This window comes from Pomacea canaliculata, linkage group LG2 (assembly GCF_003073045.1).
Source record: "Pomacea canaliculata isolate SZHN2017 linkage group LG2, ASM307304v1, whole genome shotgun sequence".
In the NCBI taxonomy this organism is placed as follows: Eukaryota; Metazoa; Mollusca; class Gastropoda; order Architaenioglossa; family Ampullariidae; genus Pomacea; species Pomacea canaliculata.
In genome coordinates this window covers 810,883-835,794 of record NC_037591.1, presented here as the reverse complement: position 1 = coordinate 835,794, position 24,912 = coordinate 810,883, and the positions used below count along the sequence as shown (strand labels likewise).

At 38.3% G+C, this 24,912-nt stretch overlaps 1 protein-coding gene across 33 annotated transcripts in view; it reads right to left on the bottom strand.

Moving 5' to 3' along the window:
* LOC112557156 (basement membrane-specific heparan sulfate proteoglycan core protein-like) overlaps window positions 1-24,912 on the bottom strand; it is a 131,013-nt gene that overhangs the window by 35,777 nt on the left and 70,324 nt on the right. For all 33 annotated transcript variants that reach the window (XM_025226815.1, XM_025226818.1, XM_025226821.1 and 30 more), the window contains 35 exons: window positions 24,770-24,889; window positions 23,972-24,103; window positions 23,498-23,785; window positions 21,972-22,096; window positions 21,593-21,766; window positions 21,263-21,355; window positions 20,829-20,912; window positions 20,348-20,493; window positions 19,332-19,443; window positions 17,994-18,107; window positions 17,684-17,811; window positions 15,973-16,121; window positions 15,279-15,352; window positions 14,754-14,894; window positions 14,089-14,271; window positions 13,499-13,597; window positions 13,144-13,227; window positions 12,201-12,319; window positions 11,837-11,948; window positions 10,763-10,876; window positions 10,318-10,445; window positions 9,928-10,014; window positions 9,385-9,443; window positions 8,548-8,627; window positions 7,991-8,131; window positions 7,300-7,491; window positions 6,439-6,534; window positions 5,119-5,202; window positions 4,368-4,598; window positions 4,028-4,144; window positions 3,415-3,542; window positions 3,066-3,152; window positions 2,352-2,413; window positions 1,883-2,161; window positions 923-1,029 (listed from right to left, as the gene is read on the bottom strand). In XM_025226815.1, coding sequence (XP_025082600.1) covers window positions 923-1,029; window positions 1,883-2,161; window positions 2,352-2,413; window positions 3,066-3,152; window positions 3,415-3,542; window positions 4,028-4,144; window positions 4,368-4,598; window positions 5,119-5,202; window positions 6,439-6,534; window positions 7,300-7,491; window positions 7,991-8,131; window positions 8,548-8,627; window positions 9,385-9,443; window positions 9,928-10,014; window positions 10,318-10,445; window positions 10,763-10,876; window positions 11,837-11,948; window positions 12,201-12,319; window positions 13,144-13,227; window positions 13,499-13,597; window positions 14,089-14,271; window positions 14,754-14,894; window positions 15,279-15,352; window positions 15,973-16,121; window positions 17,684-17,811; window positions 17,994-18,107; window positions 19,332-19,443; window positions 20,348-20,493; window positions 20,829-20,912; window positions 21,263-21,355; window positions 21,593-21,766; window positions 21,972-22,096; window positions 23,498-23,785; window positions 23,972-24,103; window positions 24,770-24,889 — 4,469 coding nt within the window. The remainder of the gene's footprint in view (window positions 1-922; window positions 1,030-1,882; window positions 2,162-2,351; window positions 2,414-3,065; window positions 3,153-3,414; window positions 3,543-4,027; window positions 4,145-4,367; window positions 4,599-5,118; window positions 5,203-6,438; window positions 6,535-7,299; window positions 7,492-7,990; window positions 8,132-8,547; window positions 8,628-9,384; window positions 9,444-9,927; window positions 10,015-10,317; window positions 10,446-10,762; window positions 10,877-11,836; window positions 11,949-12,200; window positions 12,320-13,143; window positions 13,228-13,498; window positions 13,598-14,088; window positions 14,272-14,753; window positions 14,895-15,278; window positions 15,353-15,972; window positions 16,122-17,683; window positions 17,812-17,993; window positions 18,108-19,331; window positions 19,444-20,347; window positions 20,494-20,828; window positions 20,913-21,262; window positions 21,356-21,592; window positions 21,767-21,971; window positions 22,097-23,497; window positions 23,786-23,971; window positions 24,104-24,769; window positions 24,890-24,912) is intronic.

Genomic DNA, 24,912 nt, shown 5'->3' with positions numbered 1-24,912 from the left:
CAAGCAGGATTTTGCCCTGGGTGATCCTGCTCTAAGCACATCTTCAAAAAACATCAGTCAGAAGATCAAGCTGAGAATCTTCAAGTCAAATGTGATCAGCACCCTCCTTTACGGATCAGAATCATGGAAGATGACCAAAACCATCTGTAACAGACTTGATGTCTTCCAAAACAGATGCCTCAGGCGCATACTTAACATCTTTTGGCCAAATACCATCACCAACGAAGAACTCCACCAAAGAAACGAAACCACGCAGGTTCAACGAAGGCGTTGGCGATGGATTGGACATGTGCTCCGCCAGCAGACAGCAGACCTCTCCACAGTCGCCCTACGATGGACTCCAGACGGCCGAAGAAAACGAGGCCGCCCAAAGGAAACTTGGAGAAGAATAGTGGAAAGGGAAATGAAAAGAAAGGGCTGGACATGGGGTCACCTAGAGCGGGTTTCAGCCGATCGACATCGGTGGAGGACTCTGGTTGAGGCCTTATGTGCAACCTGATGCACGACAAGGATTAGATAGACTGCTGAGCTAACTAGATCATGGCCCATTGAACACATTTTTATTTCATAGATTTTGTTTTTATTTCCACATTTGTGATTTTTCAACATAAATGTAAGAATTTTTCGACACCCTTCCCCTTATTTTTCCTTGTTTAATTTTTTTTAATTTTGTTTTTTTTTGATTAGTAGTATGAGTAGTCACATGATCATTTTGTCATTTCCACTCCCACCTCAAGTACCGAGCATTTTGTCGCCACAGTGGAAGAAACATGGTCCCATTGCCTTGTAGGCAATATTAGGAAAGGGAAAGGCTAAGGGAGTAAACCTCTAGAGAAAATCATGAGCACAGGCCTTTCACAGAAGACTAAAAAAATAACAGCAAAATCAAAAGTAGTCTAAAGTCACTGATGAAATGACAAACCTCACTGCTGTAAGAAATTGCCACACAAACCAAGCGGACATTAGCGCCTACAGTGGTTTGGATTTGTCTTGGCTCTTCAATCATCACTCGAAGAGGCTGGTCAATACCTGCAGGACAAAAAAAAGAGAACACACATCTTAATCCTCATCACAACTTTATTCATTATAAAAAGGCTTTCCTATGCAACAAACTAGGACACATTTCTTAGGAATTAACATGCTTCATAAGCATAAATGATAAATCTCTCACAAATTCTGTACACCATAAATCACAATGGGATGACTATTTTGTCAAAACCTGAAGATCATAAATACTCTTGCAGAAATTTCTTTACTGCAGTTTGAACACCAACAGTACAAGTTGTATGATGTATTACTCTTCTATAACTACTTTGTATTGAAGTTTGAACTGATGATTTAACCAAACATGATAATGGTAGTGGTATAGTATACCAATATATGCATGTGTGCCAATATATGTATACCCTTTAAATGTGCACTAAAAACACTCTTTCTTGAGCATTACTCCTAACAGTCCACATAATGCTAGTCCATCTTCAAACTTCCCTGCTCATCTACCTCTGCAAAATCCCAATAACCTCAGTTCTTGTTAACTGATTCCTTTTTGCATTTTCTATATTTGTCTTTTATCAGTCATCAGTTAGTCATCCTTCCATCCGACATAGATTGTTCTTGTCTCAAGCGCTAAGAGCACGCTCCTTAAGAGTGCAAATATGCAAGTATGCACTATACAAATCATGTGGTTTTTATTATGTATGATGCAGACATATATGTCTGCATACACATACTTGCATGCATGCCCATACTTTCTATATCGAGGGGGTGAGCAAGCAGACAAACACATGTGTGTTTCACGATATACACACATACACTTTTATATCTGTGTGTGTATATGTGCATGCAATGTAAAATCCCTTTACCTAACAGAGTGCTAACTCACGTTCCACAGTAAGCTCTACAATCCCACGGCTGGTGCCATAGGCGTTGGTAACTGAGCAGACATATCGGCCAGCATCTGTGTAGTCCAAACGGCTCAGTACCAAATCATATGTAGGCCCAACACCTGTTGTTGCAGAAGGTGGCAGCCGTCGACCATCTAGACGACTCCAGACAACATTGAAAGGTCCACGACCTGTTACCTGGCATTGGAAGCGAGCTAAAGAACCCACTCGCTCCTGCAGCTGAATGGGGTTGACTATCACAGTAGGACGTAGGGGGTCTGCACAAGACAAGGCAAGGATTTTATGGAACCCCTTTGATCACTACAAGTGATTAGTACACCACAAGGCACCACATTCTGCCCTGAACAACGAAAAATAAGAATGAGCCTCTCTTAATAAACTTAGGAACACCAGCTTTTCATCAACAGCTAATGATTTTAGCAGAGCCATTTAAGGTTGACTGCTTACCAGATTCAAACACGCATCGACCACCAACTTCACCTGGGTTGCCTGAATACCCCTCAGCACACCTGTACAATAATGAACATTAGACTGCTGCACAGGTTAATATCAAACTGATACTGACATAGCTTAGTTCATTCCCTCAAAATACATTTGCATAGTGGCTCACATCATTTAAACATATTTTCACTCTATATATTCTCAATATTTCTCTTTCATTTGCTAACTTCATTCTTACTCTGAACATGTCTGTCATGTACTTTGGTTCTAGAGTAATAAGGTTTCCTTAAAAAAAAAAGTAAGAAACCATAACCCTGACTTATCAGTTTAGCACTGATAAAATAACATTTCACCAAAACAATCACAAAAACTTTAACTATATTCCTCTTACAATGAGGGTCAGCAAGCAAGCATTTCCTAAAATTAAAAACAATTATAACAACAGAGAAAACAAACAAAAAAAGAATTGTATAGATAACTTTCAACTGACCTATTTTTTCTTTGCATTCAGCAAATTCCCCAACTGCATAGTGGCTAGAAATTGTTTCTTGGATATTCCTGACCCAAAGGTACCCAAAAAGGCTGATGTACACATGTTATAATTCACATTCACCTTTATTTGGGGAACTTGTGCCTTTCTGTGCACATAAGTCATTTATTGGCTGTAATTTCTATGATACTTGCTCTCAGATATTGACCACAATGACTACCATCCCTTACTTTTCGCAGTTTCTCCCTGTGTAGCCTTGAGGACACTGCTCACACGTCACTTGGCGATCCTGGTCTAAGAAGCAGGTTCGAGAAAATCTGAAAAAAAGTGAGGGCAAGCTGACAACAGCAACATAATTCACAAACAACATAACAATTACTTCAGCAGGATGATGGTGTAAATTAGGTCACAAAAGTTAAAAGGACTGCTCCCTTGCTATGTAGTAAATAGACTTATCTTTGTACAGAAGCTTGTTTGATCAAGGAGGGGGGGGGGGGGGCGAAGCAGAGAGCCAAGTAGTTAGAACACTTATATCTTGTAAATGTTACTGCTATTTGATGAAAGAAGATGAAGACTCACTGATTGGATGGTATAGTGAGTGGACAAGGACAAGGGCGACAGTCATTGGGTGTGCCTGCTGTGGGATCACCATAGTAGCCAGCTATACAACGCTCACATCTTTCACCTTCGGTGTTGTCACGACAATCCTGTCATAAAGGTGGAAAAGTCATAATGTTCACACACACTTCAAATATGGTCATAGCAGTCCTGTTGTACAGATGGAAAAGTCATAATGTTCATTTGTACACTTAAAAAATTGTCAAAGCAGTCCTGTCATACAGGTGAAGAATTTAGAATGTTAGCTTGTACACTTTAAATATTGTTGTGGCAATCCTGTCAAGCTGGTACAAGTGCCAGAATGTTAGTTTGTACAGTTTCAGCGTTTTCACAGAAGTCCATCTAGATAATATTTTAGAGTAAGAAAGTGGACCACTCTGGCAATAGTGAATGTGTATAAACAGTCTTGCATTTTTAACCAATGAGAAAAGTTCTGGTAGGCCTTTGCACTCTCTTGGTAAATTTTAAATATTTTAACATAACGTATTGTTTTAATGATGAGTTATTTGCCATCAAATATACTATCAAGACACAAAACAGTATCACACAGATGGCAGGACTGTGCCTAACATACCAGACACTGGCCAGTGACAGGGTCACAAGTGGATGCATGACCATTACAGTTACATCGTGTGCAACGTCCCAGAGCAGTTCCAGAGTCTGGGACTCGCAGGAAACCTGGTGCACACTCCTGCACAAAAGAAATGATAATGAATGACAATTTGAATGATGAATTGTAATTAAAAAAGTCAGCAGTCACTTTAAACAACTTATCCTTGTGGACCACTAATGATCCTATCTGTGTACTTCACAATCAAACTTTGTCAAGTATTCATATGTCAAAATATACTCCACTGTTTTGTTTTGTAGCAACACATCTGAAAGAAAACATAGATATTTAATTAAATACCTACCTGGCATGAGAGACCTGTGTAACCCTCTGGACACCGACAGCTTTCCACCTCTGGTGCTGGAGGCAATCCTGTGATGCGAGGTACAGCAACATCCATCTCAAGATTTCGTAGAGAGACAGAGCTCATCTGGCTGTTGTATGTCGCTCGAATCAAAATGGCATCAATATCTGCCAGGATTGTCAGCAAGGCTTCTCTTGTTGGAGTGGAACCATCCAAAAGACGGAAGGATGACTGTGACAAAGGTGTTGTCTCTTTACAGCTCTCTCAACAACATGTGTCTCATAAAACTTATAATAAGATTATATTAATATAAATATAATATGATTATTTAATTCCCACCTTGAAAATAAAAGGGCTATCATTCTTCAATGAAGCTGTTTCACAGTCAGTGCAGACATGGTTAAATATAAACACAATATGGATAGGAATTTTTTGTTAAGCCTTTGGAACCAATAAACTGTTTTCTGAAATCTTGTGGATATAGATATCTTGTCACCACAATCCAATGTGCATCTCTGGAGCATCTTAAAATAACTATTTATTAAAAAATATTCAGGATTGTAATTCTATATCTATTAAGGTGGATGGCTAAATCTGAAACACCAAACTAAAACTAAGGCATAACTTTTTCAACTGTGACTATATAGAAACGCTGGCTTAGCTACAAAACTTTCCTTTCTAAAACATTTACTGATGTGTACAAAACATGAGGAAGGCATGGGAGACAGGCAAACAATAAAAGACATCTGACCTCTCTGAGCAGAATCCTGTAGTCTTGTGTCACCTGTGGCTTTGGTGATGGGTTCAACAGCAGATACATGCGCTGGTCTTTGCTCTGCCACATAATGTTGCAAGCCAGCTATTCAAGGTTTTGTGCAGAAATCACTACTTTCCCAGAAATAACACATCATACCCAGATATTATGAGTATTAAAACAGGACAAAATATTTTCTATATTGATGACTGGGAAAACAATCAGTGTTTCCCATCCTAATAAACTTCATGCCTTGCCTCCTATTGGTCTCTCAATAAAGAATTTTAGCCTAAGCCTCTGAGATGTACACTGGTGGATTCTGTCCACACACGCGCCCTGTTCACTTGTTACTCATTCAAAATAGGCTAAATGCTTGATGCAAAGCCACATCTATTTTTGGTAATTACAAGCCTAACAAATACCACACTGTAGAGTCAAAAATAAATCTTATCTGCTCCCAGCTTTGGGTAGATCAGTCATAGCAGGGGATTTTAAAAATAAGGATGTGCTTGGGACTTAACAACCACACTTGAACTTTGGATCCCATCATCTGACTCCACAATGCAGCAGAAATGTAAGCACCTGCCTCAGAATGCTGTTCTAAGGTCAAACTATATCCACAGAAGTTCTATAGAGAGACAAATTTACTTACGTTTACAACTGAAAGTCAGGAAAAAAAAATTAAGGCATATTCCATTCATGAGGGGCAAAATAAACATGTTTTCCAAAACATCTTTTTCTTGCTTTCAATGTGTTTAACTAGTTCTAATTCATTGCCAGGCCGAAGGCGCTCAGCATGTAGTAATGATATTACTTTATGTATATTATATATACATTTGATAATATACTTGAATGTATGCTGATGTGTTACACTAGATACATCCAGAGACATATATATATATATTTGTGCTTCACCAAAAGGTGATTATTTACAAAAGTTTAAATGAATCAGGGCATCAGCTAGATTACAATAAGGACGCATTTATTATTATAAGTATTTGGAACTGGAATGCCAACTGTAATAGTTAATACATCTATGTACATATGTTTTTTATGTTCTACCTTTTTCAGTTATGGGCCATGGTCTAAACTAAATAAAGTCAAAGTCAAAGTCTCTCTCTTTCAAACAAAAAGGATTAATCCCTGGTCTGATTCCTACTTTTTATTTTTATTTATACTGATTACAACTAATGTCAGAGTGGCAAAATAAACAGAAAATCACTTCACAGAGCCATAGATCATCAAAATCATATATTGTCCATAAAAAGTGTAAGACAAATACAATACACTCAAGCCAAACTATAAGAGGCTACTCACAATGATCTCAACATCAACATCCATGTAACCTTGTCCAGCAACTGCAGATGTACTATAAGTCAAGGTGAATCGTAAGTAACCGCCATATGATGTCACCTGCAAGAATGAAAATCTGCACCATGAAAATCCAAAGAATGAATGGTGAATGATGTTAAATGTGAATAACAGATATCTCAATTTGATTGATGACTGACGCAGAGTGATGTGGAGGTAACTAGTGGCTTGGAAAAACTTTTCTTGTTCAACACATGCATGCTCAATAAGACATAGGTCAAAGAGGCAGAAAAAAGAATGCCAACACTAAGCAGACATGCCAGGCAGCTGTCATTTCTTGCAGTAATCATCAGGTCCAACCATCCTGTTCTCTTCTTTCAACTGCCTTGTTTCCATCTTCACTTCCTGGCTCATCTACCTCTTCCCCTATCACTCATATGCCTCAATCCCTCTAAGATATCTGTCTTAACTCGCTCAGTACAGACATATCAACACAACTGAGCTGTACCTATGAAGATGTTCGCATTTGTGGTGTCATTGACCATCTTTCTACTGGCACCTCTGTGAGTTACTGGCCTCAATCTCTCCATCAAAAACGGGCTTTGGATGGCACTACATGAGAATGTCACCCATCAGCAATATGGCTGGCTGCAGATGATCAGCTGGTGCACATTATCTCTTCATGCTCAGATAGTGGCAGTCACACAGCATGTGGCCAGTCTTAAAGCCTTTGAATAACTTAAGAATGTACATCTAGTTTCATGATCTATAATCCTGAGGTGCCAGAAAACTGAAATATGCCACTTTCATAATTTTTGTACTTCAAACTTCCTAATTTCAATAACAAAAAAAGCAAGCTGGTCCTACCTTGTCACCACGGAATTTTGGTGGCAGCTGGAAAAAAAGTGACTCTCGTTCTCGCTGGATACCCTGAAAGTTGTTGAAGATAATCTCGTTGCGAGCAGCATCGATGGTAAATCCATCAGTAATAGTACGTGAAAGTCGTCGGTTTGTGAAAGAGAATGCATGAGTGCCATCAGCATTAAACTGTGGCCGAATCTGCACACAGCACAGACAGGTGGTAAGTATCCTGGTCCCTCACATATTCCTGCATACTCCAATATACACAGGCAAGCTTTCAGTTTATCCAGAACTGAGGATATTACAAATTCATAAATCTCTAAAAAAATATATTTGTCAATGTAGCATTAAGAACTGAACTTGATGAAATAATCCTGTGAAACAAGATAATCACGTGATGTGAAGATGGAGAGGAAATAAAAGAAAAACTGTATTTGAAAAACTGTTGAGTAGGGGGCACTTCTATCAGACATAGGCAAAAGACAATGCTAGCGTGTTCATTTCTACAATATTAAAGTCTTCCAACAAAGGTTGAAACCCAGAAACCTTGCAAAGGCAAATCTCTATAAAACTATGTTATTTTCTCAGGTTCCATAGATTAAAGAGCTGTTAGCCTACTTATCAAAATAAAATATTATGTCATCTGAAAGAATTTCAACTGGTGAAATGTGACCTATCAGCTGTGCCTAACACTGACCACATCCCTGCTGTAGGTTGAGCTGGAACACTGTGTTGTGATGCCCATGCAGAAGCAATTTAGACAGCCTTGCTGGTTGGACTCGTCCAGGTAGAAGTAACCATCACGGCATGCACTACATCGCAGACCTTGCACATAAGCCTGGAAACATGGAATGGTATACCAAATGCTGATAAGAAAACAATGCAGTGCACCACAACTGTGTCCTTACTTCTACCGCGTGACACTGTGGCCTGTGTTTGGTGAGCACTTCTTTGCTTCACCTTCAAATTCAGGTGATCTTTCTATTTAACTAGAAGATGTTTAAGGAATATATCATTAATTACAGAGTTATTTTTATAACCTAATATTAAGTTAGTTAAAGCGCATTTGTGACTATACGTTAACTATAAGCTTCATACAAGATTACTTCTCTTTAGTGAGAGAACTATCTGGCCATCAGCTTGTTTTGAAAATATACAAAAATAAACTTACATCTACCTCAAGAAGTATATTTTAAGTATAAAAACAAGCTCATGAACATTTCACCAGTTATCTGAGGAACAGCCACAACTGACCTTGCACTGGCACTGGCCTGTTACAGGGTCACATTGAGTGTTGGGCACTGTCCCTCGAGTGTCACAGTCACATCTGTCCACTGAAACCCAACATCCACCAATTGTTATTATCTGCTGAAACCAAATGCACTCTCCTTCTTCTGTAATGGACAGTTTGCAATAGGAATCATCTTCTTTTAAACAGTTATGGCAGGGTTCTCAAACAGCCCATATTTTGTGAACATGATTCCAAAATCCCTTAACCCACAATTTGCTGACACCCTCCAGCATCATAGAGCATTCTACATTAACTATTTCATCATCTTCCACAGGCCTGAGTAGCATAATTAGTGACATAACTTGACATATTTTTGCATTAAACTAGCTCTGTATAGTACACCAGCTACAACTTTACGGCTACAAAACAAGTGCATCAGACCTAATGCTGCAGCACTCCATCAACTTCCCATAAACCATAATGTCGTGCATTAGAATTATATACATTCCTCCTAAAAATAACTCTACACAGTATGAAAAAGGAAGCCCATAACTTTTTGGCTATTGGGGAGTGAGCTATTAAAGACAATAATTATCTCGAGGCAGCTTTTTGTGAAGATGGTGACCCTCTCTCTTTAACACCACCTTTCTTTTCTCAACCTTTTAAGGGATTAGGTACCTATTCAATAGCTGGGTCAACTGGGTAACGTATACCACATAGATACTGAACCAATTTAGTGCTTTGTCTTGTGCCTTGGAGCCAAGTGGTGTAACCACTTAACTTTCTGTTTTCCCAGCTCAAGCTCTACGCCCTGTTTCTTCATCACCTCCCATAAAAACCAGATTAGTTTATAGGCTCACCAATTGGCTTGCAGAAGCTTCCAGGCTGCAAAGGGTTGCCTTCATACCCTGGCAGACAGCTGAAACAGTTTGAAAACTTTAATAAACTCTGGATAATATGACCATGTGGCTTCAAGAACTTGTCTAGTCAATTAAGATCTGATCTGTACCTGAGTCACTGACAGAATCTATTTAAATGAGAGATACGCTGGGAGTTTGTATTCAGTTCTTGCCAAGTCTGCAAGAATAGCTAAAAAATCTGCAGAACAGCTAGTATTCACCCTTGCCTTCAGTTGCAAAGAATCCCCGCCAAGGTTTCAAGAGTTTTAAATCATGCACTTGTTTAAAAAACTACATAAAGTGCTCACATATAGTCTATCTGTAACTCATACATGTGTTACTTTCTTTATTTGTACCAGGCTTGTGTCATTGTGTGTGTGTGGTGGGTGGGGGGGGACCAGTTACTGCTAGTTCTGTGACAAATGGGCCTCTTCACATAAAATAAAGAAATATTTCAAGATGTAAAACTAATTTCAAAGTGAAATCAACGCTAGAGCAACTGACCTCTCACAGCGACGGCCTGTGTGACCCACTGGACAAGCAGTGCAAGTCACTTGTCTGTCAGGAGCAAGAATGCAGGTGGGGCTGAACCTGTCAGAGAAAAGGATGTACAAAACTGCTTCCATCACTATGCTGCTAAGGTGAATAACAAAACTTGTGAATGCAACTTTTAGTTATGCTGGAAACAAGGGCCTCTTCTAATGATAAGCAGATAAGGGGGTTGTCTGCTATATTGTCTGAACTTGTGAAAATATATCTGTATATATGTATATCTATGGTTTCAAGGATGACAGGCACAACTGGAAAAACTTCACTACTTGGGGATAAAGGCTGTGAACATAATAATGTTCTCCATGTATGATTATGAAATCATCTAGAGATACCAATACTGACTGGTTTGGTGACTCTGTGAGTGGACAGGGGCATTTTAGGCAATCGTTGACACTACTTCTGGTGGCATCACCATAATAACCAGGCAAGCATCGTTCGCACTTTTCACCCTCCGTGTTATGTCGGCAGTTCTAACAATCACAAAAAAGATAAAATAGAGTCTACTAGTTTCACAACAAAGTTATTTGCATACATCAGCACCTGTAAACTTCTACAAAAACTGCAAAAAAAAAAATCAAAGAAATGTCTCCCAGCAAAAGAAAACATTGCTAAGAAAAAGACTACAGAAAGGTTATCTTTTCCTGTCTTTTTTAATGTATTATCATTTATTTATAGACATACCTGTTTCTGTCAACATGTTAGGCCAAAAATATCAACACCAGCTTTTATAAATTAATAAATTTATTTCACAGTTGTCTGCAAGAGAGATGAATAATGTAAGCTTTACCCGGCACACTCCTGTTTCTGGATCACATTCACTTGAGTGTTTATTACAATTGCAAGGTTCACAGAGTCCCAGGTACAGGCCTCCACCAGACCGTGTGTAACCTGTATCACAGTCCTGTCACACACCAAACAATCCATAAATATCGCACACTCAAAAGACTGAGTGATAGCGTTTGATAACAATTAGAATGTGCATCTGATAAGTCAACAGAAACATGATTACACATGTTTGACAAAGTGCATCTGGCAATAAAGTCTATCAAACTTTCATCAGTGGTCTGGACTCACATGCAGGAAGCCCCAATTGGACTTTCATTCTGAAAGCACATAAAAATTTAGATGCAGGGGCCCCCTAACACCTGGCTATCATATGACATGGTGATGCAACGGATGCCCCTGCATCAGAATTTTTGTGCACCATAATGACGATAGTCCAGTTGGGGCTTCTGTCCAGGCCCTGAAGCACACTACAAGGCCATGCTCACATTAATGTTAATAATAAACGTGTGGTTTATATTGCACATAATCATGTTCTCAGTGCTTGAGGCAAGTAGGAGACATGAACAGAATACAAGGACAGAAGGAGAAATAACTATACAGACAAGTAATAAAACAGAGAATAATACACAAAGGGGAATCAGAAAACAAACAGTAAAAACGGAGAGTGTCATTAATCAGCAGAGAAAGATGAGCAGGTGGACTAGTCAATTGACTATAATCACAACTACTGACAGCTATATTGATTGGTGTAAGGAGTATTGGTCATGGAACAGGTGTGTTTTAGGTGAACGTTTAAAGGATTCAATGGTGGGTAGATGGCAGATGTGGAAGGGAAGAGAGCTCCACTGTTTTGCAGCACAGTAACTAAAAATCTGGTGACCATATGTGGCTGTTCTGGTGACAGGGACAGAAGCATATGGTCATCAGAGGAAGAGAGGAGTAGGCTGGGTGGAATGTAGGGGATGAGAAGTTGAAAGAAACAATTAGGGCAGGAGCCTGCAAAGAAATTAAAACACAGCACAGATAGTTTGTATTAAATGTGAATACAAGATTATGGAGAAGGGATATAGCTCACTTCACATGACAGTCCACGGTACCCTGCAGGACAATTGCACTGTTCCACAGCAAAGGCACGGTTTTCACTAGCGACACGATCGTCAGCAATGTCCAGAGACACATCACTCAGTCTGTGGTATAGAGTACCATGATTTATTAATAATACATCTTCTTGATGTTATCAACAATAAGTGTATGGTGTAATCATCAGCAAAGTCCAGAAAGAAGTTATTTGGTCTGTGGCATAGGGCACAGTAATTTACTAGTTGAACTTTTAACTCTCTCAATAAATGAGTGCTATATACGTATGCATTGTTCAGAACAAGAGAACCCACAAGAACACATTATACCGTGCAGCAAATGTAAGCAGCTGGGATACTCACGCAGCCTCCTCTGTGGTCTGTGTGTAGGTAGCCCGTATTAGCACAAACTCAAGGTCAGCAAGAGCCATAAGGAGATGTTCCCTGGATGCAGACCCACCATCTACACGCAGCCAGTTTGACTGTAAAAATAAGTTTCTGCTAATTGCCTTTCAATGGAAAGCCTGATAACATTGAGGAAGATAATGCTCACATAGAGTATATTTTTTTAATAGTCACATATATGAAAACCAAAAAAATGCACATACTCTGTATCTAAGAAAATGCATGATATAGTAATTAAGAGAATGTATTGTATATAAGAGAATGTAGTAATTGTGGTAATGGAAAAATGTATAACACAGTACCAATAAACACTGTTGCCATTTATCTTTAAAAGCTGTTTCAAACAACCTCCTTTTCTTTTTTTACATCGGATAACTCACCAGGTGAAGCTCACAATCAGAAAAGGACACATATACAACAAAAGTGAATTAATGTGTAATCCATCAATAATCCTCATTTCATCATTTTGTCTAACCCGCTGGTACCAGTGATCACTAGGAACACTTAGAAGATGCAGCTGCCAACAAGGCTCACTGCTGAAGCCTATCTTGAGTGGAAGTAAGTAGGTCTGGCATGATGAGGTCAGTCTTTTATGACAGCCAGCAATTTTGTTTATTTTCATATAATTTATAAATACAAATGAATGCAACATATAAATAAATCTATGCTGTCTTTAAAAAAATCATAACTGTTATGTCATCAGGACTTCTGCATAAAACTAAATTATCTTGTTTACTTAACTCAATCCCTCTCCCCCTCCAAGAAAATAACCATGCAGTGAATACAACTAGGCTTCTTATTTAATACAGTAAGAAGTATTTATTAAGGTCTACTAAAACTGCAAACAAAAGGACTCAAAAAATGAGAGAAACTGGCATAGCAGAATATCTGATGCACATACCTCATAAAGTGTGATGGAGAAAGACTCCTGCTTATTAGGAGGTACCTGTCGTGTCCCTCTGTATACCAATGTGATGTCATTGCCCTAAAAAAAAAATGCACAAATGCTACACAGAGAATATAATACTGCCCTGAATGCGTACACAACCTGTCAGATTGCCTGTCTCAACATTTCAGATGGTCAACCTGATGATAGTTAAGCATGATTCAGAGATTTGACTGCTACAGTAAAAGCCAAGATGAGGTATAATAGAATGAAATTTTACTTTGCTTGGTAAACATTTCTTCATCCCAGCCACAAACCCCTCTCCCACTCCCCCCCTACACACGCACATTCACATCACAATAGTGCTTACACCTATTTCCACTATAGGCTCTCCAAGACTAATGGGCGATGAATCTTGTCCTGGCCGATAGCGAACTGTGAAACGCAAATTTCCGCCATAGGCAGTCACCTGTAGAAATGACAATGATAAGTAAGGGACTGCCTGCAGAAAAATATAACTAGGTTTTATTATCACTGACCTGTGTTAACTCTCATTGTATGAAAATAGCATCTTGATTACAATCACCATCATTTATCAGCTGATATATCTCAACTTCTTAAGAACAGACCAGACACAGAACATTTTCCTGTGGAAAAACGTCTTCCCAACCTGAATTAAAAAGACCTTCTATTTGCCAGGAAATCCTTATCCCAGCACAATACACTACCTCCAATTCCACATTCCTCCAACATTTTAGGATCAAAGATGTGGCATGCTAAAAAATGTGGTACATAAAGTTCCTTCAGAACTGGTGAATCTATTTCGCTTTATAGATACACTTTTCCACTTTAAAGGGAGAAGATTTTCAGCTGCTCCTAAAGGAAATGGAGTCATGAGTTTTGTCATTAATCAAAGACTTGAGCCAGTTCACAAATTTTTTACACATTGCATAAACTTACCTTGTTACCTAAGAAGCGAGCAGGCAAATTCCAATAATAGACATCTCGTGGAAGACCAGTGAATCGACGATAAGTTAGTTCACGAGTGCCACGATCCACAAGGAATCCCGTTTCAACAGAGCGCGTCTTCATTATGTTAGTTAAGGTGACTCCACTAGATTCAGATGAAAATGTTATCCCCACCTGCCAAAAAAAACAAACAAACCAACAAAATAAACACTGCTGATTTTCGGACTGTGTAAGCATCAAGAATAAACAAGAGGTATTATAGGAGTAGGCTTTTTATGGAACATGTCATAATTAAATGTGTATTAATGTTATAAATGTCTTTTAGTAAGTGTGTCTTATGTGAGTATTACTGTCTTTTAATATAAATGTCTTTTATTACATGTAGCTGATTACCTCACCATCTAATTCACTAAAAAAAAATGTTTTTAAATAAATTACAATCATAGTGCAAATAGCAATGCTCTAATATCATGTTAATTATTTACGGTTCACTCAAACTTGGATCTGTAAAAACATTCCTTCCCATTTTTAAGAATGTGCATCTCACTGTCACAAAGATTCAATGATTATCAAAAAATTATCAATGATGACTGTTGATGACTATTTTGTTGCTACATATTGAGTGAGAGAGAAGTAGCCTAACTGTAGCTGCTCACCTGTGCCCTATTCCAAAAGGTACTCTGACACATCTGAGTCACTCCCATACAGAAACAAGGGACACAACCAAGAGAGTATTCCTCAGAAAGGTAAAAAGTCTCTGGTCGACACTGATCACACAACTGGCCTTGAACATTTGGCTGGCAACAAAAAGGCATGAACTAGCAGTCAAAATCAAGATATATTTCATGATAGTTCCACACTACAATGATGCTCAAGTAAAATAAAAATGCTTATAGCAGATCACCATCACATCTTTGAGTGAGGGGGAGGTTGAACAGAAATTTTTTTTTATACCTTTACATAATACATATTAAACTTTTTAAAAAAGTATCTTTCCTTATGCTTTTAAATAACAGTTACAGTCTAACCAAACATTGGACACTTCAAGCTTCAGTGCTGAAACAATGGTGTGCCAGAAAACAAAGCTTTATTGACTGCAAGATCTGCAGGTGAGGCTACTGGGAATCCGTTGAGCAAAAGATAAAATGGCAAGAAAAATGCCTGAAGCAAACGTCACTCACCTTACAATCACACCTGCCTGTAGTGGGGCTAGGCACAGTTGTCAGACTGCCTCTTGTATCACAGAGATCAGTAGCTAAAACAATAAAAGATGAATTGGCATAAGAGTCATCTTGGTATCCACACATCAGTCATCGTCATCATCATTGTCATCATCATCTTCATTATGCACTCAAGCATTATCCTGACTGCAACTTGTCATTACAGCGCCAGGGGTGGCATGATTGTACCCACAGTCATTGCCAGTTTTCTTAAGGCTGATGAAACCAGACATGATAGGTCTTCTTCATTTTCTTCTTTTCTCTTTTTGTATTGTATCGACATATTGACATCATGAAATTTTAAACGAGGAAGAAAGGTTTCATTTACTTTAGCTGTATAAAATATTTATTTTGTGGGAAATGGATGCATATGCTAATTTTCCTAAAGGACTTTTTTCTGTACAGTAAACTTGCATTCCTATAATAAAATTAATTTCATTCACAAATGATGACAGCAGTAATAATGACAGTGTTTTGATGAAAAGATCTCCTGTGGGACTACCATTACAGGTAACAACAGGTAACAGCCTTGTTCTGTTAAAGTTTTCACCATGATACTGTCACTATGTAGTACAGTACCTTTGTAATTTAGCTTACAAAAGTATTTAACAGAGCACATCATAGTGATATAACTTAAAGGTTATAAACTTCTCACCATTAACAAGTGTGCAGCGGTCACCAGGCACTAAAGGATTTCCACGATAACCTTCAGCACATCTCTCACATCGACGTCCATTGTAGCCTGGTGGACAGGCTGTGCAAGTTATCTGTCCATCAACCCCATAGACACATGTACGGCTAAACCTAGTCAAAAAAAGGAATACTTAATTATCTATAATGTTTTTCTAAGTCACACTTCCACAATAGTAATGATATTTTAACCAGAACTTAGTCATGATCTTTATAAAATTTGCACCAATAGTATAGTCAGGCTTGCATAAGTCAGGGATGTCACAGATGAAATGCATTATAAGCAAATTTCATAAAAGAATTGAAATGTTGAATTTGTTACACATTTATTTTATGACTCACAGGACTACAATAGTTGTTAGGCAAAAGTTGTATCCAGACTGATCTACTTTACATGGCTAAATACTGTGGCCAGACCACTGTCAGTTGTGGCTCATAAAAGCCTAGGTGTCAATCATCTCATTCTTCTCTGTTGTTCCAAAGAAGATGGAAGAAGTTCCCAAAGGGAATTTCAAAGTGAAATTCTAGCCCTTGTTCATGGGGTGTGCTGTCTAAACTAATATGTGGCATTCTTTTTCAGTTACTACACACCTGAGCTCAGCCAACCTTGGAATCCACAAAAAAAAACCTACATTATTCCCACAAATGTGTTCCCTACAGAGCATTCTTCAGCTCCAGATTGGATAACTTCTCCGTCTTACCCCTGTCATTCACAACTGCCTTATTCTGGATTTTAATGTGCAGTAGACATTATAAAACTCATTAGTTCAGGTGTAAAATATATATTTCATTCATTTACCAGGACATAAGTGAAACAAAACACATTCATGCAAATACCAAGAGGTTGTAAATTCAAAAGGTTGTTTTATTTACAGTGTTCACAGAATAAAAAACACTTACTAATCTTATAATACTTGTATACTAGACCTAAACCTACCTTACCTAGTACTAATCTCAATCACTTCAATACCAAGATCAAACTTAAGTCTGAGCACCAGCAGCTTTTTCAGAAGCTAACCGACACTTACCTAACTTTTTAGTACATTGAGCTTAATAGTTTGAAGAATGGTAGGGGATTGGTATTGTATGTGTGATGCTTTGTTGAGGTGCCATTCAACAGAACTAGGAGTCTTAGCGACAACTTACTATCTCTCATGTACAGAGGGTGTATGCAGATGATGGCGTATGCATTAATGTGTGAGACAGAGTGTACACAAATGGGTGCATATATGGTCATGTGTAATACAGACTGCATACAAATGTGTGCATGCATGGTAATGTGTGAGATCTGTCATCTAGCAACTAGTGTCTATGAAACAAGCTGTCTGTTACATGCTCATGGTCTGTAGGGGTTTGGAGATGCACTAGGCAGAACCTTGTTTCCTTTTCTGAATCAAGAATATCAACTTTAGGCAAAAAGGATCTACTTTCTACCCAAAAATCAAGGTGCAAACTGTGATTTTTACCTGCTATTTATACTGAAAATTGGGTGCTATGGCATACACTCAAAGATTATTTGCTCCCTCCCCCCCCTCTCTCTCTGCACTGCTCATGCAACCAACAAAGGGAGGGAAACAAAGCACTGTCAGTGCACTGTCTCCAACAAGCACTCCCAAAGTTAAAAGACAACTCCATGACAATAATTCAAGAGAATAAAAAAAAAGAGGTTTACTTACTGATTAGTTGAAACAGTAAGAGGGCAGGGACAGGGCTCACAGTCTATGGGTGTACCACGGCGAGCATCACCAATAAAACCCTCAGCACATCGTTCACAGAACAGACCTGCTGTATTGTCCCGACACTCCTAGATAAAGTAAAACCCTCAATACTAATTCAAAAACACATATCACCAGTATTGAGTTGACACTCTTGTGACACTTTGCAACTTCACTGTGAATGAAACATTGCAACATCACTGAATAATAACTACATGTAAAAAATTGGCATTTTAAGACAAATAATAACAGACTAACTTAGATCACATACCAGACAGACACCTGTCTCTGGATCACAGTCATTTGAATGTCCATTACAGTTGCATGCTACACATTCACCCAGGTAGCGGCCCCGCTGGATGCGGTAAAACCCAGAGGCACAGCTCTGAAACAAAAATTATAGTTTATTAACATTAACTGTGCATGATTCTACTAAAAAAAAGGTCTATTGGACTTCCTATAGTGCTAAAGAACTGCAGTGCACTTCGTAAGACATAAAGAAGAAAAACCCCAAAACACAACAGGACAGTTTTCATAGCAGACAGATTGCTTCTTATGATGACAGGATGATAGTTCACAGCAGACACCATATCTCAGACATTTGATTTTATTGCAGACACCATATCTCATCTGACAAGACAACTGATTTTACATGAAAAATCACAACACAACGAGATATATTTAATATTCCCTTTGTAGACTTGGCAAAAGCCTTTGATGTAAATGATCATGATCTGATCATGAAAAATTGATAGCCTACAAGCTTAGTAACTCCTCCATTTCCTCAAATCCTTTCTCTCAAAAAGATCCCAAAAGGTTACAGTTCCACTGAAGTGAAATTTGGCATTCTGTAAGGCATAGTCTTAGGTCCTCTTCTGTTCTCTGTATGCATCAATGATCTTCCCCATATCTATATTTTGTACAAATGTAGTATTTCAGTTTCTTTTCCCTAAATTGAGGGCTAGATATTTGCTTATTCTGTTACTCTCATAAACAGTTATTTATCATGTGACAGAAATAAATTCCCTGGTTTCCAGTCCCAGAAGGCTCTAGCCTCATGATGGCCTTTTTCCTTTATGTTATCAAACTCCAACTTCTTTGAACTAAAAAAATTCCATTTCTTACACTCCAACCACTTGTATAGGCTTTATTTCACTTTGAAAACATTTATCAAAAGTCCTCACAAGCAAATGACCTGACTTTTTCAGGGAATAGAAATTGTTCTTGGTTTTTTCAATTTTCCAAACTCATGCAAACCCCGAGTGAGACAAACTACACAGTGTAAATTAATATACCTGTCCTGTGTGTGTGTGTATGCGTGCCATATTCCATACTACTATACATATAATATATATAAATAGTGCTGCCTCCTATACATCTCACAAAAGCAGCTACCAACAAGTATCCAGTACTACCAGTAACGTATCTTGCAGGTCAAACCAGTGTAACTATCTGTTACATATCTCACAAGACAGATCAATGTAGCTACTTATTACTTATCTCACAAGACAGACCAGTGTAACTATCTGTTACTATCTCTCAAGAAAGACAGGAATAGATACTTGTTACATATCTGACAAGACAGACCAGCATAGTTACTTGTACCCACCTCACAAGACAGACCAGAGTAGCCAGTAGGACAGCTGCAGTCCTCAACCTTTATAGCTCTCCCAAACCCAGTGTTCTGTGATACTGCTGTAGTCAGTAAAATGTCTCCAATTCTGCAAGCACAACAACGACAAGTCATAATTTTAAAATATTTAAGTTTTTCAAATTGAGTCAAATACCATAACACTGTTAAAATGTCTTTAAAATTATGGTCTCTATTGTAATTTTTAAAATAAAAGTTCTCATTATCAAGAAAATTTATTTTGTTTATCCTAAAATCCTAATGTCCTAGCAAGAAATCTGCTCTATGGTATTTCAGGGAATCTTGCATGCATGCGCTCTGATTGCTTGCTAACAAAAACATCAAGTTAACTAGTCAGACTGAGTTCATGATTGTGTGGATTTGCTGTTGCCTACAAATTACTCAAGACAACAAAAATGCCACAACTAGGGTTTGCTTAAAATATTCATTATCACATATTCCATCAAAGGTTTTAAAAGTTTTTTTAGGGGTGGGTGGGTATACTGTGAGCATTGGCTATGTGAATGTAGACAAAGTCAAGGTGAGTAGATGACAGAAGAAAAACATCGCTATTGACTCTTTGCTATTATTCAAAACATTTTGCTGACGGATTTTTGAATCTCTTAGAAAAAAAGTAAATTGAAAGTGATTCTATTTTCTATTTTTGCTTACAAATTTCTCTCACTTAAATATTAATAAATATAACTAAAACCACTAAAGACATTTAAAAATCATTAGTCTTTGACTAAAAAATTTACACTATAGTGCTCTAATTGCCCATTCCCAACAAACACATCAGTAATTACCCCTTCCAAATAATTTGTTTTAATAACATCTAATTCCTACTTGTAAACCTAAAAGACAGCTTTACCTTTAAATAAAAAAATAAAATATCTTGCACATAAACACATATCAATAATAGAATGGGCGAAGTTAGAAGCAGCAGGGTTAGGTAAATAATGCACATCCCCAAAGAAAAGACCAGGATGCTGCACCTGATTTGCGTCTGTCGGGTGTCGTAAGTGGCACGCACCAAGATACGTGTGACATTCTGCAGGGCCAACATGAGGTCCTGGCGAGTGGCATACTGAGAGATTGGCACATCTCCACGAATAGATCCCTCACCTTTCTCCCATGCATTCTAAATATCACCAACAGAAAACCATTATCAAAACTTGAAATAAAAGAACACAGTAGCAGCTAATACACAGATAAAGAACAAAAGGCTACAACCTGAACAGAAACAGAAAAGCAGAGAAATAAAATAGAACTAGTACCAGACCAAACATGTCAACGGCATTAAGCAAACAACAACCAAAAAAAAAATCAAAGTCCTCCTGTGTTCTTTGTATCATTCAGTAGTACACACAGTTAAATTTGTTATCATCACAGTGATTGAAGGAATACTTTTTTAGTTTTTAGAAGTTTACAAAAGATACTTTCAGAAACACAGAGATGTGGACAAGTCTTCATTACCTCTACAAGAGGTACCCGAACAGTAGTTGATGAGCGAGGTGGCACTCTAGGATCATGGCGGTGAATCAAGTAAATGCCATTGCCCTACAAAGTTACAAGAATGTAAGACATTTATTCTTTCTTTGTCCTGTGTGTAAAAAGGGAATTATCATGAGATAAAAAAAAAAGTATCGATGAGTTCAACTATACAACATCACACCTCTTCAAATAAAATCTTTTTTCAACTCTTTTTTGTCTCTGGAGAATCCTCATGTAAGGAAATGATAGCTGACCAACATTAAATCCTCTAGCACCATATGGAGTCAACATTCAGCAAAATGATTAGATTGTACAATCTTAACTATTTACATAATTCCTGCTACTGGAAATAACATCTTGGAATACTTTTTTTAAAAATAATTAAGTAACAAATTACTACTAGAAGTAAAAAATACCTCTAAAATAACATCAGGGTTGTTGGTTGGAATGTCATAGCCATCAACTTCGTAATACACTCGGTAGCTAAGATCCCCTCCATAGCTTGTGAGCTGCATTGTGATCAGACATACACATAAATAATCCAAACAATCATGGTCATAAACTTCAGTACATGAATGTGTATTTCAGTAATGATAGAGATTTTTAAAACAGAGCAAAAATATAACCAATAAAACAAATTACACTTAATCTGACATTTTTCTTCCAGCAACACACTTTGTGTGACAGATGGATGCTGAAATTTCAAACAGAAAGAAGGAGCAATATACAGGTGGAGAAAAACTGACCCTGTTACCCAGGTATTGTCTGGGTAGGCTCCAGTAGTAGGTGTCAGAAGGCAAGGTACGGCTGAGATCCTGAACAAGAAATTCGCCAGATGATGGAATGTATCGCACAAATCCCTCTTCCACAGGCTGTAGTGTTGTCCGCCTCACCAACTGCAGCTGGTTTCCAAGTGTAATCTGTGAATAAAGAGTTAACAAAATTCTCAACAAGTACATACACAGTATACTGACAATTTATTTATATGGTATTATTTATAAATCACAGTTTGACTCTTTTACTTCACAAAAGAAGCATTTAACACTAATAAATACATGTACCAATAGTTTGCCATGGTCTCTGTCATTAAGGAATATATATACAGCTTGCCGAGGCCAAAGTCACCTGTGAGATCTGAAGGTTGCTGCTGTAGCATGTTTCAGTGTGGCCAAAGCAGAAACAACGAACACACTCATCTTGATTTAAAGCTGCAAGGTTGAATCTTGGTGGTAAACAAGCGCCGGCAGTTCCTGTTCCAAAATATTTCAGTCAGTATGAAATCAACATCACCAAATAGCCAACATTAGTCTGAATTATATTTTCTAAAGCAGGAATTAAAATATCTTCTGTGTGCATGTAACCATGTATTTAATATTTTTGTGACAGCAATTCTGAGTGCAGGTTTCACTTTCAGTGAGTACCATTTTAATTTTAGCAAATAGCTACAGCTATACAGACTGCAATAAGAGGAGGACGGAGAGGTTCCCAGTCACTTAATCCCCAGACACTTCATCCCGACACTTCATCCCCTAGACTTTTAATCCCCAGACACTTCATCCCCAGACACTTAATCCCTAAACTAAATCCTTAACTATAAAAATTATGAAGTCAGCGAAAAATTTAATTGAAATTCAAATTCAAATCATGCTTTTAACTTCAACGTCATTTGAACATCAACAACATTAGTTAAAGTTCATATAAGCTAGTAAATTTAATGTTCTTCAACAATATGATATGAAAATTGTTCTTGAGTGTCGGGGATGAAGTGTCGGGGATGAAATGTCTGGGGATTAAAAGTCTAGGGGATGAAGTGTCGGGGATGAAGTGTCGGGGATGAAGTGTCTGGGGATTAAGTGACTGGACACCGGACGGAGAATTGGTGTTTTACACTGAGCCAGAAACTAAGGCTATACCATGGCAAGGCAGCTAGTCTTGTAAACAGAGGCCACAGTAGAGAAAGAACAGTGAGCCCAAAACGGCAGCTGAACCCAGACCAACCAACCCTCACTTTATTGGTGACAGGTGCTAACTGCTGCACCACTGGACAACCCTTGCTATAAGAAGAACTGGGACTAAATTTTGTGTTACAGCCATACAGGCTTTAAGACACAAAGCAGTATTTAGCAACACAGCATAGGACTTTAAGCAGCTAGCATCCTAAAAGATTTTAATTTTATTGGTATCTTGAATGCTTTACTCCCACTGCATTTTCCATCTATAGTTGGAATCCCTTAATTTCATTATACATGTATTAATTATTTTCTGACTGTATCTTACATGTCTCCATATCATTTGTCAGACCGCAGATGAAATGTAAAACAACAGCACAGTAATATAAATGAGAAAATTGGATAAGCAGGTAGCCAAGTGTCTCGAGCACTGGTGTTTGAATCCAGAGGCACACTGATTCAATACCACTACCCCCTAGACCAGACCTGGGCAAACAAAGGCCGGCCTGCCTCCTGTCTCTGACCGGCCCCCCTGCCAGTATATATACTATATTTACAGTATTGGGTAAAACTAAGTTAACTATATTAGTCCGGCCCTCTAAAACCATCCCAATTTCTCATGCGGCCCCTTGGGAAAATTAATTGCCCACACCTGCCCTAGACACACCTACCACATGTCAAATGAAATTCCAAAGAACTTACGGCGTACTATGACCATGGCATCAGGTGTAGCAAAAATGCTGCCTCGGTTGTTCAGAGCCTCACATGTGTATGCACCAGCATCTTCAATCCTGGCAAATTTGACAACAAGGGTACCTCGGCCACCAACACTGGTGACAGTGACTCGGTCACCAGATGGTATGTTACCCCAATTCTGGCGCCACACAATGAGAGGCGTAGGCACTCCTACTGCCTCACAGTAAATGGTGAAGGTTCCATTGAGCTCCACATCAATTTCTGGAACTGGAGGCTTGATGATGGTTGGAACCACTGGTGACAGAAGCAGACTCAACACTACCAGTAGATTACTACACTACTAGATGGACTGACTGCTAGACTTAGGAACATAACAACCCCGAAAATGGCATCATTGGGCAGCAAATTACTCTTAATAATATTTAACTCTACCAATCGAGGAAACAGCAAGGTGTACAATAAAGTAAGTCTGACACTTACCACACCCTATTTCATCTGACCGGTCCTGACAGTCCATCTCACCATCACACTGGTAGCTGGAAGGCACACACTGATCACCACGCTGACACATAAATTGATCTGTCCTGCAAGCTGCACCAGGTTCTCGTGTTGCTAGTAAAAACATCCACATCCAAGCATTATAAATTAGCACTTTTCAAAAAGGTCTTTAGGCACTGAAATGAGTGAAATTCAGAGGTTATAAGCCAGTTAAACCTTCTAGTTAAGACCTTTCATATTGCAACCCCCTCGATCTCAGCTATGACCCAGAAAACATTCAAGGATGTATTTCATTTGATAAACATCATCTCTATTATCACTACTTCTCAATGTGACTTAAAACCAAAGTTTGTGCTCTATAATGACTTTTTTGCAGCAGTCACTTGTTGGAAAAAAATTAAGTACATTTTTAACATAGACTGCATCTTGCTGTTTCCCTGTATGTTTTGAGAAGCTAGACATTGTTATTGATGAAAATGTTCAAAAGCAAAACATGTTCATCTGGTAGTACTTGAATGTGTTCATATTTACAGGTTCTTAGTCTCTAAGTGTGTGGGCATATATTTGGGTGTGTGTGGGAAAGGGGACGCACCACATGCATGAGCGCAAGGAAAGGATTTTTCTTGTTCTTTTTCATGTTTTGTTTTAGCTGTACTTATAGTAGTGCATCTAGAAGTGTCTGCAAGTGTGGGTGATTGGTATTTCTTAAGTGCCAGTCATCGTTAAGACACGTGCTTTGTACAATGTCACATTCAGCGCTCTGTTACATTAACCACTCACGGCAGTTTGATTCATCTGATCCATCTCCACAGTCATTGTCCCCATCACAGCGCCATATCTTCATTGCACATCGCCCATTGTTACACAGGAATTCATTGGGCTCACAGGGCAGTGGATTGCCTGATGAGATAGCAAGGATAATA